We start from the raw sequence: 18647 nt of genomic DNA, 5'->3' as shown, positions 1-18647 counted from the left end.
GCCTATCAGTTCCAGTCATTCCACCAGGAAGGCGGTACACAGCTTGTGTTGTCTGTAGTTCAACCATGCCTAGACGGTCAATACCACAGTTCGATCGCATCCGCATTGTTACTTAGTGCCAGGAAGGGCTCTTAACAAGGGAAGTGTCCAGGCGTCTCAGAATGAACCAAAGCGATGTTGTTCGGATGTGGAGGAGATACAGAGAGACAGGAACTGTCAATGACATGCCTCGCTCGGGCCACTGAAGGCCTACTATTGCAGTGAATGACCGCTACCTATGGATTATGGCTCGAAGGAACCCTGACAGCAATGCCACAGTGTAGAACAATGCTTTTCGTGCAGCCACAGGACGTCATGTTATGACTCAAACTGTTCGCAGTACCCTGCATGATGTGCAGCTTCACTCCCAACATCCATGGTGAGGTCCATCTTTGAAATCACACCACCATGCAGCTTGGTACAGATGGGCCTGCCGATTGGACCACTCAGGATTGGCATCACATTCTCTTCACCGATGAGTGTCACATATGCCTTCGACCAGACATCATCGGAGACGTGTTTGGAGGCAACCTAGTCAGGCTGAACGCCTTAGACACATTGTCCTGCAAGTGCAGCAAAAAGTATGTTCCCTGCTGTTTTGAGGTGGCGTTATGTGGGGCCGACGTACTCCACTGGTGGCCACAGAAGGCGCCATAACGGCTGTACGATACGTGAAAGCCATCCTCCAACTGATAGTGCAACCGTATTGGCAGCATGCTGGTGAGGCATTCGTCTTGATGGACGAGAATTTGTGCCTCTATCATGCACATCCTGTGAATGACTTCCTTTGGGATAATGACATCGCTTGACTAGAGCGGCCAACATCTTCTCCAGACATGAACCCTATCATATATGCCTGGAATAGATTAAAAAGGGCTGTTTATGGAGGAAATGACCCATCAACCACTCTGAGGGATCTATGCCATTGAGGAGTGGGACAATCTGGACTGATAGTACCTTGATGAACGTGTGGATTGTGTGCCACGATGAATAAAGGCATGCATCAATGCAAGATGACGAGCTGCTGGGTATTAGAGGTACTGTTGTGTAGAGCAATCTGGACTATGACCTCTGAAGGTCTCACATGGTGGTACAACATGCAATGTGTGGTTTTCATGAGCAATAAAAAGGGCAGAAGTTATGTTTATGTTGATCTCTATTCCAATTTTCTGTACAGGTTCCAGAACACTTGGAACCAAGGTGATGAAAAACATTTTTTGATGTGTGTATAATGATGCCAAGATCCTAACTCAAACATTGAAGTACTGGGACAGAATCATCAAAGAACCTGTTGAGTTTAAGGTCACAGAGAATCTCTTTAGCCATGACAACAGTTTCCAGCTAAGTTCTGTCTGGAACTGGGCACTCAGTCTTCTGAATCTGGAGTTAGAGAAAACAGTCCAGTATATGTAACAAAGGATGCACATGAAATGGTACCTCAGACAACAGACCCTATACCTGAGGATTATCTACCAAGTCTTTGGAGGCAATATGAACACCAGCAGCCTGAAAATAACACTGCGGCCACTCCCGGTGGGCCAGAAATGCCTGAGAGGGCACACCGCAATAACAGAATGTCCTAAATCACCGGAGGGCTTAAGTGATGACAATCGGAAGAAAAAATGTCTTGCATGAGTTTGATGTCATTCAGAACTTCATACACCAAGACTGGCAATGGATAATAACCACAAAGTATGCGCACAGCATTCGGAACAGGTGCTACTTGAAGAAAACTCTACAGTTGCTGCTACTGGTCGGCGCATAGCACAGACAGATCACCTGATGTGGCACGGACTGCAGACAGATCGCCTATAACAACATAGGCATAAATACCGGACTCATTCCACACTGCGAGTCATGCAGTTGAAATATCATGCAAGAAAAACATGAGTAACTGGCAGAAACATGATTGTTCAACCTGACAATGCCTCACCAGGAAAACCTGAAAAAATACAAAACATTATCAGTTCTGCTATTAAGCATCATTTTAAATATTTTATGTATCTGTTGTCTTTAGATCTGATCTAAGTGTCATGAATAATTCACTCTTTCATCTGCTTCTGTGTGCTTCTATGTACAACAGACATTCAACAAAGATTATCAGTTTTAGACTTTTCCGTCAACGTAATAATGCTAAACACAATCTAGCTCCATGCAGTCAGACTGCATGCATTGCCACAGGGCAATACCTTGGATATACGAGTGATTTTCTAAAAATTATTCATAAATTTACAGGTTGTTGCTGAATGGCAACATTGTGCAATAGAGGCTTAAAGTAGGATGTTTGTACAGTGTTTGGGTATCAAGAGTGTCATGTTTCATACTCATTTCCTCTTCACATTAAAATTACAGGGCTGAAAATTCTGCTCATGTGCTCCATGCAAATAATCTGTGTTGAATGTGACGATTTCACAATATTGTAGCAACCTGGAAGGCTTTAAATGCTAGTAAAATTATCACACAGTTGTATTAACATCAGTGTAACTAAGTCACTAGGACTCCCTTGAGTGCTGTAGATACACAGGAATCAATTTGAAAATTTTTAATGAATAACAAATTTAAAATACTTCCCATGTCTTAGCAGGGGACTTAAAAGTATGGAGGAAGGGATTAGGCCTGTGTGTGTGTTATATATATATATATATATATATATATATATATATATATATATATATATATATATAAAAATAAATATATATATATATATATATATATATATAAAAAGAAAGATGATGAGACTTACCAAACAAAAGCGCTGGCAGGTCGATAGACACACAAACATACACACAAAAATCTAGCTTTCGCAACCAACGGTTGCCTCGTCAGGAAAGAGGGAAGGAGAAGGGAAGACAAAAGGATATGGGTTTTAAGGGAGAGGGTAAGGAGTCATTCCAATCCCGGGAGCGGAAAGACTTACCTTAGGGGGAAAAAAGGACAGGACCTGTCCTTTTTTCCCCCTAAGGTAAGTCTTTCCGCTCCCGGGATTGGAATGACTCCTTACCCTCTCCCTTAAAACCCATATCCTTTTGTCTTCCCTTCTCCTTCCCTCTTTCCTGACGAGGCAACGAGGCAACCGTTGGTTGCGAAAGCTAGATTTTTGTGTGTATGTTTGTGTTTGTTTGTGTGTCTATCGACCTGCCAGCGCTTTTGTTTGGTAAGTCTCATCATCTTTCTTTTTAATTATATATATATATATATATATATATATATATATATATATATATATATATATATTTTAGTAAACATCATTTACTGTAACAGTTTTGAGAATTCACAGATACCTTTCTAGCAGTTGCTATTTGAATCTCATCTTTTTGATCTTTAAGTTAAATGTAACTACATCCATAATCTTATTTTTGTTGATATTTAGTGGAGTATAATATGAGTAAATCCTTGATTTTTTTAAAGAATCAAACCTAACATATAAAACTGTTTGCAATGCCTAATTACTGTGCAAATGAATTAACATGTGAACTGTTTTTTTAAGCAAGGTAGTGAACAGAAGTTCGAAATTATGCTTAAAATCCCAAAGTTCTCTTGATATAAAACATTGAAGTAATATAATCCGGTTAATGTGTGTTCCATTTTAAGCAAAAGTTAGTTTTTCTTGCATATAATTTTTTATGACATCATATCTCCGGAACTATCTGTCGCACGATGTTACAATTTTGCAGGTACATTCAGTGATATATGTAGATACTGTCTGCTAAGTTTGTTGCAAATAAAGCTAGTAGTAAAAAAAAATAATAAAAAAATATGTGATGATTGACACGGAAGTTCTTCTGCATTAACAATGAAAATGTAGTTATTGATAAACTTCTTTCCTTTCTTTTTCCGGTGGATGTTAGTGAGAAAAAATTTCACAAATTACTTGTGAAGTTCACTGGAAGACACTAAATGCTCTCATTCTCAAATACTGGATGAATAAAGTCTGGATATTTGTGCATCATTTGTTATGCTGCCTCAAGACACACACACACACACACACACACACACACACACACACACTACTTCTAATTTAATACTTACCTTGTTGTGTTAAACTTTCGACGAACAATTATATTTCTAAATGAGCAAATTATGACGGCATTTTAAATTATTTAATTTGAATGATAATAACATGAAACATTGAAAACCAAATGTTCGTTGCTCCTGGAAATCATTAGGTAGGCAACCTACAACTGGTACCGGGATCCAAGACAGTGTTTTAGTTACATAGATAATATGAGGATGATGCAGAAATTTTTCTAAACTAATGTCATTCACTCTCATCTTCTGTATAGTCATGTAGCAGGTGTGGAGCAATTAATAAAAAAAAAAAGCATAGCGTCAGTTATACCTGTGATGCTACTGTTAAATCTGAAACTGCATTATTTATCATTGTCGTCTTTGTCCAACCTACTGTGATGTAACAAATTTGTACCATTTCACACAGAGATGAAGTTAATTTGTTTGGGGTGTTCCGTATGATGCTCATACAATAAAAATAACACAGAAAGCAATGTAGTAGTAAAACAGTGCTCTCTTTCTTCATAGCAAATTAGCATATTGTTCAAATTATGATTCAGAATGATCCTATGTTTCAGCAGTGGAACTTACTTCATGGAAAACAGGCATTCAATTCTAAAAAGTGTTGTTTACTTCTGAGCATTCACTAAAATCCCATCTTACTGGCTGTTCTAAATACTGATGTTTGTTCTAGGAGTGAACTGGATGATTTGGGTGATCCAGAACATTATCAGGAAAGGTTCACTGCCGTAGTGAACATTTTTGTCATGGATGAGGAACGAACTCCTAGTCAGCAACCACCTTGGGTTGGCCACTCCTCAAAGAACTTTACACCAGATATTCTATTCTCTACAAAAATTGAAAAAGAAGAAAACTTTGAAACATTTGGTAGGTAAAAAGATAGGTAATTACAATAAGCACGAAAAAGTGACCCATCTTCTTATAGGTGTAGGAATCTATTAAGTTGATTGTCTGGTCGATGTATAAGACATAATAAATAACGTAATTCACCTTTTTTTATCTCACATCCAGTTTCTGACTGTGTTTTACTCGCTATAGTGTTACTCCCCCCACCAAGAGGGAAGTTGAAAGTATAGCTGATTGTGGTGCTCTGCACATATGATTCAATTCTTCATGTAAATAATAGCATTTCCTCGTGTAAATAAAAGTAGTTCAAATGTCAACATGCAGACAACATTTTCTCTTTCACCCTACAACGATACAGCCTCTCCTGTTGGTGCTTTTTTGAGTGAAGTGATATTCCATGTTTTTCCAGTTAATCAGCCACCTCAGGGCTCACCTGCCACTGCCTCAAGAGTAAAACCACCGCAGAGACCTGCACCTCCACCACAAGTGAGAGAGTATAGAGATGCCAGCCCAGAACTGCAAAGAAAGGTCTGAACAGTGTTGCTATAACCATTGATTTATTTTTCACAAATATTTTAAAAAAATATTTTTTTCTGTATTATGGTGCCTTACTTTTTCAGCCACAAATTATCCAGTCAGAGTACAGAGTCATATGAAAAATGCATATACTTGTCAGGGCTGTCAAGTTTCATTAATGTCAATTAGAAGAGAAATCACAAAACTAATGTTAGAAAGATGTCCCATCAATGAATGTTACACAACACCAGCAGGAAATAGGTGAACAAACATAGCATGTCAAAACGCACCCATGGCATCAGGAAAAATGTCATTGCGCTGTGGTAACATGTCTCTCGGTGACAGAAGACGTGGAGGACAATGAGCAGAGAAGCAGCAGGCATGCTTGATCATATTCTTGTTAGTTTGTGCAGTCTTAGCTTTGACAGGCTTTTACAGATGATCCATTATCACACATTGTTCTTGTGTTATCATGATACTGGAGAATTCCAGATGGAATACAAATATTGGAAGAGTAATGAAAATGGAACATGGTATCTTGGCTTATAAACATCTGTCATTCTGCAGAGCACACACTTAGTCTTCCTGGCTGTGTAGTCTGACTTGGCCTTACTTGGGCTGCCATGCTGGGTGAATGTAGCTATGTTAGTCTGCTAGTTACGAGTAAGAGCCAAATTCATATTCTGACATTGCATGTTCATATCTACCAGATGGCTGTAATTAAAGTGCACTACTCACAGACGTCCAGTGTTTACTGTAATTATCGTATGGCAGTTAAATTTGACAGATATGCTAATGAGTTAATATGGAACCAATTTACTTTGGAGAAATTATTTTTGACACTAGGTGCAATTTATAAATCTGGCGCTGTACAGCATATTGTCATCTTCAATGCTCATATTGAACAAATTGTGTAAGTAGTGGTTAATAGTATAATCAGCATTATGCCTTTCTCACTTATTTGACCTTTTCTGCCCACAACCTGTTCCTAATCCATTACATACGGAAACATTTTTGTACGTCTTTCTTGCATTCACAGTACCAGATTTGCATCTGATGGCCAAAATTGCAACTAATTTTTTTCCTGCATAAACAAGTTTCCCATTAATGCTTTAGAATATTTATCAAGTCTTGCGCAATACAATAATTACAGCCCACCACCGCACCTCCATGAGTAGCTGCATTCAAAGTATAACCACCTGGTATCAATGAATATCTCCACTTTGTGGTAAGTAGTTCTTTTGTTTATTCCATTGTTTTTATTCTTGTTATTTTTGCTTACTCATTTTTAATAAGGCCTGCCCCCCACCCCCTCCCCTGTCTCAATTTGTTGTCTTCTTCAGCTCAAAGAATGGTTTGATGCAGCTCTCTGTGCAGGTCTATTCTATGCAGATATCTGCTTAATTACTGCACTTCACACCCATATGAATCTGCTTACTGTAGTCAAGCATTGATCTCCCTATACAGAGAGAGAGAGAGAGAGAGAGAGAGAGAGAGAGAGAGAGAGAGCATTGATCTCCCTCCTTCCTTCCCTCCCCCTCCATTTATATTTATATTTATACTCTGCAAACCCTGGTGAGGTGCATCGCAGAGGGTACATTCCATTGTACCAGTTACGACAGTTTCTTCGCATTTAATTCACGGATGGAGTGCAAGGAGGAGGAATGAATGTCTCTGTGCCTGCAGTAATTATCCTTATCTTATCATCATGATACCTATGTGAATGATACATAGGGGGTTGTAGTATATTCCTAGAGTCATCATTTAAGCTGATTCTGGAAACTTTGTTAATAGACTTTCTTGAGATAGTCTACCTTCAAGAGTCTGCCAGTTCAATTCCTTCAGTATCTCTGTGACACCTTCCCATGGAGCAAATTAATCTATGACCTTGCTTCCCTTCTTTGTACACATTCAATACGCCCTCTTAGCCCTATTTGGTACACAGGTCCCACACACCTGAGCAGTATTCTAGAACTGGTCGCACGAGTGATTTCTAAGCAGTCTCCTTTGTAGACTGATTGCACTGTCCCAATATTTGCCAATGAACTAAAGTCTGTCACTTGCTTTACCCACAACTGACCCTATATGATCATTAAATTTCATATCACTATAAAGTGTCACACCCAGGTATTTGTACGAGTTGGCTGATGCGAACGGTGATTTGTTGATATTATAGTCATAGGACACTATGTCTTTTGTGAAGTGCACAATTTTACATTTAAGAAAATTTAAAGCAAATTGCTAATCTGTACACCGGTTTGAAATCGTATCAAGATCTAACTGAATATTTATGGAATTTCTTTCAGATAATACTTCATCATTGATAAATGCATCATCTGCAAAATGTCTTAGGTTACTGTTAATATTGTCAGTAATATCATTAATATACAACATGAAAAGCAAGTGTCCCAGCACACTTTTCTAGAGCACACCCAAAGTTGCTTCTATATCTGATGATGACTCTCCATCCAAGATAACATGCTGTGTCCTCCGTACCAAAAAGTCCTCAATCCAGTTACAAATTTAGCTTGATACCCCATATGATCAAACTTTTGACACTAAGCATAGGTGTGGTACAGACTCAAATGCTTTTCAAAAATTGAGAAATGCTGCATTTACTTGACTGCCTTGATCCAAAGCTTTCAGTATGCCATGTGAGAAAAGTGCAAGTTGGGTTTCACATAGTCGATGGTTTCAGAACCCATGTGGGTTGGCATTGAGGTGGTCATCCTGTTCAAGATACCTCATTATGTTTGAGCTCAGAATATGTTCTAAGATTCTACAACACATTGATGTCAAGGGTATCAGACATTAGTTTTGTGGATCACTTGTACTACCCTTTTTGTAGATGGGTGCGACCAGTTCTCTTTTTTCCCAAGAGATCTATGATAGATCATAGAAGAGAGGCTAACTTGGACACAAATTTAGGGTAAAATCTGATAGGGATTCTATTGGGCCCTGGAGCTTTGCTCAGTTTTATTGATTTTTGCTGTTTATCAACACAATTGACACTAATACTCATTTCACTGATCTTTCCAGTGGCACAAGGATTAAATTGTGGCAATTCTCCAGGGTTTTCCTGTGTAAAGGAACAGTTGAAAAGCGAGTTAAGCATTTCACCTTCAGAAGTTTCTTTACAGTGACTGTATACCATAGAGGGTTTCTTCCCACCCTTCATTAATCTGAGCTTGTGCTCCATCTCTAGTGACCCCGATGTTGAAGGGTCGTTAAACACTAATTTTCCTTCCTTCCTTCCTTCCCTCTTCCACCACTCTCCCCGTAGAATGTATGCTATCAACTGATCCCTTCTTTTACACAAATTTACAAATTCTTCTTCTTTATGGTTCAGTCACCTCTTCATTAGTTATCCGAAATTCCCATCCTATCTTCAGTCTGCTCCTGTAGCACCACACTTCAATACCTTCTCTTCTCTTCTCTTCTCTTCTCTTCTCTTCTCTTCTCTTCTCTTCTCTTCTCTTCTCTTCTCTTCTCTTCTCTTCTCGTCTGAATTGTTTGGCATCCATGTATTCCTTCGTTACAAGGCTACATTCCATGCAAATACTTTCAGAAAAGACTTACTAATGAACCACAAGCCCTCACATGGTGCATGGACCTTGTACCACTGTTAGTAGGGACAGGAAAATATCGTTTTATTTTTTGCCAAAGTTGGAGTTTTTTCCAGTTTTGTGGTGTTTTTTTGTCAGTTTTGATGCTATTTTTGATGTTACTTCATAGTTGGCTGTGTAGGAAATGAATCATCATTTTAAAATTATACGAGTACAAGAACTTCACCATGAAGGAAAAATTAAGGCAAAATGCATTTTCAGCATTCAATAACTATGAGTTACAAATATTACTAAACTGTTATCCTCAGGCTTATTACATTTTCTATATGGTAAAATGATAAATTTCACAATATTTCATAAAAATCTCCAGTTTCACATTATTTTGCAAAAAACTGCCAATTTCAAATTATTTTTGTGTTATCATTTTTGCAAAATTTTTCCTGTCCCTAACTATTAATCATTCCCCCTTCCTGGTCAGCTAGCAAATAGAACAAGGGAAAAATGGCTGGCTGTGCACCTGCATACAAGCCCTTATTTCTTTAATCCTCTCTTCACCATCCTTACGTGAACTGTACATTGGCAGAAGTAGGATCATTCTACAGTCAGATGCAAATACTGGTTTTCTAAATTTTCTCTGTAGAATTTTGTGAAAAGAAGGTCATCTGCCCCCCAGGGACTCCCTGGACTCCCTTTTGAAATTGTGGAGCATCTCTGTAATAATCAGGTGTATGTTAAATATACCAGTATGAAATCCAGCAGCTTGCCTCTGAATTGGTTCAGTGTTTCCCTTTGATCCAATCCCCAACACATGAGCCGTGCTTAAGAATGGGTCAGCCTAGTGTTCCATTTGCAACATCGTACACATTTTATGGTTTCCTAAATTCTCCTAATAAATGAAAGTCAACCATTTGCTTTCCCTGCTAATGAGCTTACTTGCTTGTTCCGTTTTATATTGTTTTGCACTTTATGCTTGGATATTTAATCTTTGTGACCACCAGTACTGTATTTGAACATTACAGGTACAGGATTGCTTTTCCTACTCATTTGTATTAACTTACATTTTTCTACATTTAGATCAAGAAACCATTTATTACACCACATAGAAATTCTCCTACAGTCATGCAGCAATTACACTTTCCAATACACTAAAACTTCATTATCAAAGTTTTGCAGATTGCTTGTCACCTTATCTGTCAGATTGTTTATGTATGTAGAGAAAAAGAAGGGCCCTATGTATGTAGAGAACAAGAAGGGTCCTATGTATGTAGAGAACAAGAACAGTCCTATCACACTTCTTTGAAGCACTTCTGATGATAGCCGTGTCTCTGATGAAGACTCACCATTCAGGGCAATGTACTGAGTTCTACTACTTAAGAAGTCTTAGTGACTCACACATATTGGAACCTATTCCATATCCTTGAACCTTCATTAACAATCTATAGCGGGCCACTGTGTGAAATGCTTTCCAGAAATCTAAGAATATGGAATCTGCCTGTTGCTCTTCATTCACGGATTGCAGGATATCATGTGAGAATAGGACAAGCTGAGTTTTGCACTAGCATTGCTTTCTAAATCCATGCCGGTATGTGGACAGAATATTTTCTGCCCCAAGGATATTTATTATATTCAAACTTAGAATATAGCCAGGCATTTTACAGCAAACATTGTTAAGGATATTGGTGTATAATTTTGTGAGTGCATTGTTTTACCCTATACGGGAGTCACCTGCGCTTTTTTGCAGTGGCTTGCTGGATGAGTGATCCACAACAAATGCATGCTAAGTAAGGGCAAATGCCAAAGATTACTCCTTGTGAAACCTAACTGGGATTCCATCCCGACCTGGTAACTTATTTGTTTCCAGCTCTTAAAGTTGCTTCACAACACAAAGGATGTCTATTTCTATATCCTCCATATGAGAGTCTATGAGACAGAAAAATGAGGTATGTCTTAGCTGTTTTACATAGGACAACAATTTTTATGGGTTCTCGGCAAGATCTTTCACTAACATATGACGGTGGAAATTTTTGTATGCAGTCAAGTTGTCAGTAAAAACATCCAATGATTAACTCAAGTTCACAATGTTTTTGTCAGTTGCTGTGAACGTCGCCCCTCCTGTGGCATCTAATCTCACATTTTGATGTATCTTCCATGCCTTGTTAAATATTTGAAAGCTTTCTATTTCAGGTTTCATAGAGCTCTCAGTTTAGAATACAATTAAGTGTGACAGCTTTCTTGGAAGGCGATAAAGTCAGGAAATTTGTTACAAATGCTTTGGCAATTTTATGTTAAAATTTTGACATTCAAAGTGTCTTTACTTTGTACATGATCAGATTTTTCTCTTTGTGTAATGGGCGGCAAGAACTCGTCAGAGAACATCAAACTATCGCCTAGCCTAAAAAAAGTCTTCACAAGTACTCTGCTACCAGAGTAGCTGCTTTCTGTGTGTAGTGCACCTCTTACCTATCAAGGGGAGTTCCAAAATTCTCCACCATAATACATGTACAGATATCTGCAGTCAAGATTGTCACAGAAAATACATACCCCCTCCACTCAGCAACAAACCAAGAGAACCTGATCAACTCCGGGTGCTATACTGGAAATTACGAGCTCTTCATGCACCCTGTGATTGAGGCCAGCACTCATCACCATTTTCACCAGACACCCGTATGAACTGAGGATAGCCACAGAACAGAAGTGACTGGCATCATTAGTGCTGACATAAACCACAACTTGAAGTTGACAACACCCTGTACCCTCAACAGTGGCAGGCAGGACCTCCTCCATATCTATGATGAGGCTCCCACAGCAGACATACTGAGCACACATTGATATGCTTTGCCATCCTGTATACTATTCTCCCAAGGGGACCCATAACATTTGTAACATTGGAGCTCCCGATAACTTGCAATCCCCCTCTTCACCCTTCCCTATGTGTCTGCTCAGATCCTGCTGAAGAAGCTGTCACCTGTCCACTCCAAGGGTGAATGGGCAAAGCCAGACGGCCAGTCCCCACATTGACACTCTGCCTCAGGCAACACGAAAGTTGTACAACCTGCCACTCACTCTGTTGTGCGCACAGTTAACCCATATTGGTAAAGCTGGAAGGTGCCGTGACAGGAGAATTGAGTGCTACTTAAGGTGTCCTTAACAGTTCATGAATAGTGACCAACTGTTCCTTAGTCTGACACAGCACACCCCCTCTGTTCATCCTACTGCTAAAATTTGAATGAAAGCACTAGTTACAAAAAAAAAGATAAAAATGAATCTTTCTGTCTTTCAGACAATGATTTGTCATATTAAATTTGTTAAAAACGCACACTATCCACTCGAGAACAGTAAAACTACCATTGACACTTGTTCATTGGATGCTGGCAGACACAAAGAAAGATGTACTCTCCTGGTGGTTCACAAATGGAGGCTGGCACCTGGCAAGGAAATGCACGTGTGGGCAATTACATTACTATATCCAAAACTACAAGACTGAGGTGTTGTAGGTGCTGTCAAGGTATACTACATAAACTGCAAGTTGCAAAGAATAAAAACAAGAAGTAAAAAGAGCCCAGTTGTCTTTTACACATGCATTTGCACTATCAAACTACTTAAGATCACAAATGCAAGCTACTAAAAGCACTGAGACTGCCAGTGAGATTACTTAATTGAATTCTGTCAGACAACGAATGTTTAATTGTTTCTTTTGTAGGTGTTTTTCTTGCTGTTGCCAGTCTGCATTTTATATCCTATCTATTTCTTCCATTCTCAGTTATTTTGCTCCCCAAACAACAAAACTTATAAACTCTGATTAGCGTCTCCTTTCCCAATCTAATTCCCTCATCATCATCTTATTGTATTTGACTACGTTGTGTTACCTTTGTTTTACTTTTTGTGACATTCATCTTGTAATTGCTTTCCAAGGCACTATCTATTTTATTCAAACGATATTCCAAGTAGTTTTCCATCTGTGACAGATTGTTGGTTTACCTTGTGTTTACTTCTTCTTTTTAGCCTTCTGATTTTTACTATTATGAATATTGTGGCTAGAAGGCACCTTTATTCCACTAGTGTCTTAACCTTCATCAGGTTAGTAGGGAGTTTGATGTGGATGAGGTTTCTCTTACCACAGATGAGCCCTGGTAGACACTTTGTCTGCTGTCTGACCTGCATACTGACCTTGACCTATGTACTTTTATCTCTCTTTAAATTTTCTCGTCTCTGGTGTCAGTACTACTTTCAATGCCTTAATTTTACCAGTTCAATCAAATTTCTGGCTGATGCTTCTAACTCCAGATGAACTACCTTTTGAATGAGAGCCTGATGACCTGGACATCCTCACCCCATGGCCCTACCCATCAACCAACCAACCAATCATCCCCTCAATGCAGTGGAGGGTGTATTTAGAGCTCTGCGAGAGTGATCGTTTTCCACTTAGCATGGCATTTACCCAATCGTGCACTCGGAAAGGTCCATCCTTAAGAAAGCTGAATGGCATGCTTTCCACCATTCAATGCTACTGTAAAAGGGAATATTGAGAATTCAACATAGGGCACAACTACTTCATCACCACAGAGGTGTGGACGTAAGAAGGCTTGGTGGGCAATGCACAGTGACAAGAAGCAGTATACCACATGACGCTCCAACCAATAGCATCCATCTCCCTGCAGCATGCACGAGATGGTGTGCCTCGAAGATTTAGCATTAATTTTCATGCTAGTTTAGGTATAGTGAGCAACTGTAGTAATCATTAAGGGTAGCATAAATCAAACACAACCAATATTATGTTATGAAATGACAGCAATATTTTTCTGAGCTTACAAACTCTCCTAGGCAGTCAGAAGCTGAAACAGTGGCCAGGTGTAGCACTGTCCTCTGCATTGTGGGTTACCAGAGTAGGAAATGGCTGGAGCTTAAGGAATTGGACAGAGACACAGAGCACACTGGTGAAACTGCAAAGTATTCTGTCTGTCTGTGCAGAAAGTATTGCTCTGCGGCCTTCATATGTGCACACCACTATAAAAGTAGAATAATTGATTATTTCCCTTTCTTCGGGAACATCTCATTGGAACTCAGTCCCATGATGGGCACAGAAAGTCACTAAACCAGTTAAAGATCCAGGTGCAGACTGTCATTATCTCGGTGGTGTAGTGACTGAAGTTGGTGGACCTGGAGAAGGTGTGAAGAACCACACAAAGAAGGCAAATGCTGTGTTTATACAGTTGTATCCTTCACATAGGCTATTTATGTATGCTTTATGAGGATAGAAAAGGTGGTTAGTTGTGGCCTTGGTGGAGGAAGCATCCTGGCATTTGCCTGAAATGATTTACGAAAATCACAGAAAACCTAAATCAGAACAGCTGGGCAGAACAAACTCCATCCTCTCAAATATCAGGTCAGTGTCTTAACCACCACACTTTCTTATTTAGTCTGTCCCTACCGTGCAATGTTCTTTGATAGAAACAGCTTTAGTATTCATCACTGCACACACCGAGGGCACTATTGTGTGACTCAGGAACAATAAACTTGATGCTATACCCCTTGCGCTAGCTTCAGTCCTTACAGATGATCCGTTCAGTGAATGAAAACTCCTCAGCACTCTGGCCCACGATCCCAAAACAGTGTCGGAATCTGATGGAATCCACAGTCAAATGCTGCAACGTATAACCGTAGATTAGGAACACCATACACTTTTATTCTTCAACCATACCTGAAGTGAGGGTGGACGAAAAGCACGGTTGTCCCAGTTTTGAAACTGGATAAAATACCATAGAGAATGGATAGCTGTAGACCCATCAGCCTCCTGAATCTTCTGTTTATGTTGCTTGAACAAGTGGTAAACATTGACTTTGTTGGACTCTTGAGAAAAGGGGTCGTCTTTCCAACAGCCATCATGGTTTTACAGAGGACTGATCCACAACTGGGAACTTGATTTGGTTAGAGTCTCCTATAAGAACAGCTTTGGCCCATCATCTGAGAGTGAAAACTATTTAGAAATGTAAAACTTAGAAAATTAGAGGTACAAATGCAAATACCTAAGGAAAGCAGGAAAGTAGTTTTGCTCTTATCAGCAAATTCCCGTAGTCCATTCTCCCATAAATGTGGGAGACCAATATACTGAACTGAAATCTGCGATTAGTTTGTGTCAACTTCATTTCAACTTATTGTCCAGCTCTCTCCCATGGAACTTTACATACAGTGCATAATTTAGTGTATGATGATTAATGTCTACCTCTGGGGGTTACAGATTATATTTGCTCATTTGAAAGTGCTTAATGTAAATGTTTCTGAGATTAAGACTTTTAAGTTGCTCAATCAGTCATAGGTATGTTTCTCTGTCACTTGGATTGTGCCTGGTAAGATAGAGTTTGGACTTTTCATTAGTTTACATGTGTTAAACATTAATTTTTGAGGCATCTTTTAAACATATTCTGTTATTAAAATTTGTGTTTCGGGTGTCAATGACTACGTGCTTCTTATTGTCTCTCTAAGATCCATTCACAGTTTATGTCCACATTTAGCTCAACTAATAAAAAAATTCAGTCCAATACAGCCAGTAACTTTCAAGAGATAAATCATTTCAGGTGTAGATTCTGTTGCTAGCTAATCTATCTGTGCTGTTGCTTCTGCAACATGTGTTTGTCCCTTATTAATTATGCTAACTTTAGTCCATACGGTAAAAGAAGATATCTTACACTGGAAGTGGGCATGGGGTGGCTGCTTCATAGCCTACTATGACCAATCTCATAATGCAAATTTGTTTATGTTTATGTGGAAATGACTCAGTGTTTCCAGAGTTGTGGACAAGTCACATTGACAGCAGCCTTTTGTATCTCGCACTTGAAAACTGACAACAGTGGTGGGAGCTCTCTGGGCTCTACTTTCACCCTATGAAGTATAGAGCACACTGTTTCATCTATATTTAGAATCTACTAATCGTCTTCTAATCAGTACAATTAGGCCCAAAATTCACTGAATATTTTATACATTTTCCTTGGTTAACTTCGACTTGATAATACAATTACCAGGCCATATGACATCCCAAATGAATTCTGTACTCAGTCATTTATACTTCGTGACTTACATCTGTTTGACTGAGTCCTCTGTAAAATTTGTTTATTAAATGCTTTTGTATCGCGTGTTCCTTTTCCACAAAGAGAAGTGGAATTATGCATGTTCTCTATTGATTGATGGCATGAAAATTGTCTATAGCTTGTATTCTGTATTAGCAAGACCTTCAGCTGAAGTCACTGTTGGCATGTGGTCATAGACATACTTAATGCTTACAGACCTTGGATTTCTCTTTCTCAGTGTAGTTTCAAACGTTCAATTTTATACATTGATCAAGAAAAAAATATCCAAATTAACATTATCACAAAAAGTTATAAGTCACATGTGGTAGAACCTGGACAGTGTAGAGTGCTTGACAGAGCTTAAATATGGGATCAGAACTGTTTGGTGCATCACAATGTCCATATAATGCAACATCACAGTACGTAACATAATTTTTAAAAAACTGTTAATAATGTCGCTACGACTTCCGTAGGAAAAACTGTTATTTGTGTTAGTTATGATTTTGTGTGTGTGTGTGTGTGTGTGTGTGTGTGTGTGTGTGCTTATTTACTCGTTTAAAGTATGAATCCATGATATGAGCCCTGTCAAACTTTGTTGTATCAAATTGTCACATTTATAACTGTCAAAGATTTCATTTCTGTAAACATGCCCAGCTAAAATTCCACCTACAGAGACGTAACAATATAGGTATGTACATGCACGAAAAATGTATTAAGGCCTCCCTCACCAAACACATGGATAGTGTTAAACCAGAACATGTGTGAAATAAGCAAATAATCCCATATCAGTTGTGTTGTTCTATTTTGCTGTTTCAATATGTGTGACATGTCTTAAGCATCTGCCCAGTACGAAACACATTACCACAACGGATAAGTATATATAATACAGTTGTCAGTTGTCTTTCCTGTTTGTAACAGACATCATTAGATGTGAAGTATAGGTTCTGTAGGTCATGCAGCAAAAACTGTGCCCATACAGTATTTCAATAATACTCTCTCAGCTACTACTTTAGAACTGTATGATGTGCTCTGGTTACACAGTTCTAGCGTTAATGATTGTTAATGTGGCTCTGCCATAGGAGACTAGTGCGACTAACATAAGTCAAAACCTACTGCAGCTGAAGAACAGAAAGCTTAGAGTCACACACTTCATTAATACCTTCTGCATGCTATAGATCATGGTATAATCAGAAGCATTATCTCTGCCCCAAAGTTCCTAACCCTGCACTCATTCCTGTGTAAAACCTGCCCCATGCACCCATCCACTACAACCTACTCTAGCCCCACCCCTGGTAAGTCCTACAATACCTAGTGGTTATAAATAAACTGATGATGTTCTGAGTGCTGCAGTGTGGACTATTTAGATAGCAGGATGCTGGAACATCGTAGGTATGTTCGTTAATCAGTATGCTCATGGAGCATGCTGAAAAAAATTATAGTTCCCCTTTTTGCCACCAGTATATTATACAGGGTGTTACAAAAAGGTACGGCCAAACTTTCAGGAAACATTCCTCTTATACAAATAAAGAAAAGATGTTATGTGGACATGTGTCCGGAAACGCTTAATTTCCATGTTAGAGCTCATTTTAGTTTCGTCAGTATGTATTGTACTTCCTCGATTCACGGCAGTTGGCCCAATTGAAGGAAGGTAATGTTGACTTCGGTGCTTGTGTTGATATGCGACTCATTGCTCTACAGTACTAGCATCAAGCACATCAGTACGTAGTATCATCAGGTTAGTGTTCATCACGAACGTGGTTTTGCAGTCAGTGCAATGTTTACAAACGCAGAGTTGGCAGATGCCCATTCAATGTATGGATTAGCACGGGGCAATAGCCGTGGCGCGGTACGTTTGTATCGAGACAGATTTCCAGAACGAAGGTGTCCCGACAGGAAGACATTCGAAGCAATTGATTGGCGTCTTAGGGAGCACGGAACATTCCAGCCTATGACTCGCGACTGGGGAAGACCTAGAACGACGAGGACACCTGCAATGGACGAGACAATTCTTCGTTCAGTTGACGATAACCCTAATGTCAGCGTCAGAGAAGATGCTGCTGTACAAGGTAACGTTGACCACGTCACTGTATGAAGAGTGCTACGGGAGAACCAGTTGTTTCCGTACCACGTACAGCGTGTGCAGGCACTACCAGCAGCTGATTGGCCTCCACGGGTACACTTCTGCGAATGGTTCATCCAACAAAGTGTCAATCCTCATTTCAGTGCAAATGTTCTCTTTACGGATGAGGCTTCATTCCAACGTGATCAAATTGTAAATTTTCACAGTCAACATATGTGGGCTGACGAGAATCGCACGCAATTTTGCAATCACGTCATCAACACAGATTTTCTGTGAACGTTTGGGCAGGCATTGTTGGTGATATCTTGATTGGGCCCCATGTTCTTCCACCTACACTCAATAGAGCACGTTATCATGATTTCATACGGGATACTCTACCTGTGCTGCTAGCACATGTGCCATTACAAGTACGACACAACATGTGGTCCATGCACGATGGAGCTCCTGCACATTTCAGTCGAAGTGTTCGTACGCTTCTCAACAACAGCTTCGGTAACCGATGGATTGGTA

General features: G+C 39.4%; 1 protein-coding gene across 3 annotated transcripts in view; it reads left to right on the top strand.

Annotated features, from left to right (window-relative positions):
- LOC126181449 (cyclin-G-associated kinase) overlaps positions 1 to 18647 on the top strand; it is a 245441-nt gene that overhangs the window by 153875 nt on the left and 72919 nt on the right. For all 3 annotated transcript variants that reach the window (XM_049924773.1, XM_049924774.1, XM_049924772.1), the window contains exons 16-17: positions 4742 to 4935; positions 5324 to 5442. In XM_049924773.1, the coding sequence (XP_049780730.1) occupies positions 4742 to 4935; positions 5324 to 5442 (313 nt within the window). The remainder of the gene's footprint in view (positions 1 to 4741; positions 4936 to 5323; positions 5443 to 18647) is intronic.

This window comes from Schistocerca cancellata, chromosome 1 (assembly GCF_023864275.1).
Source record: "Schistocerca cancellata isolate TAMUIC-IGC-003103 chromosome 1, iqSchCanc2.1, whole genome shotgun sequence".
In the NCBI taxonomy this organism is placed as follows: Eukaryota; Metazoa; Arthropoda; class Insecta; order Orthoptera; family Acrididae; genus Schistocerca; species Schistocerca cancellata.
This window is presented reverse-complemented; position numbering and strand designations above follow the sequence as displayed.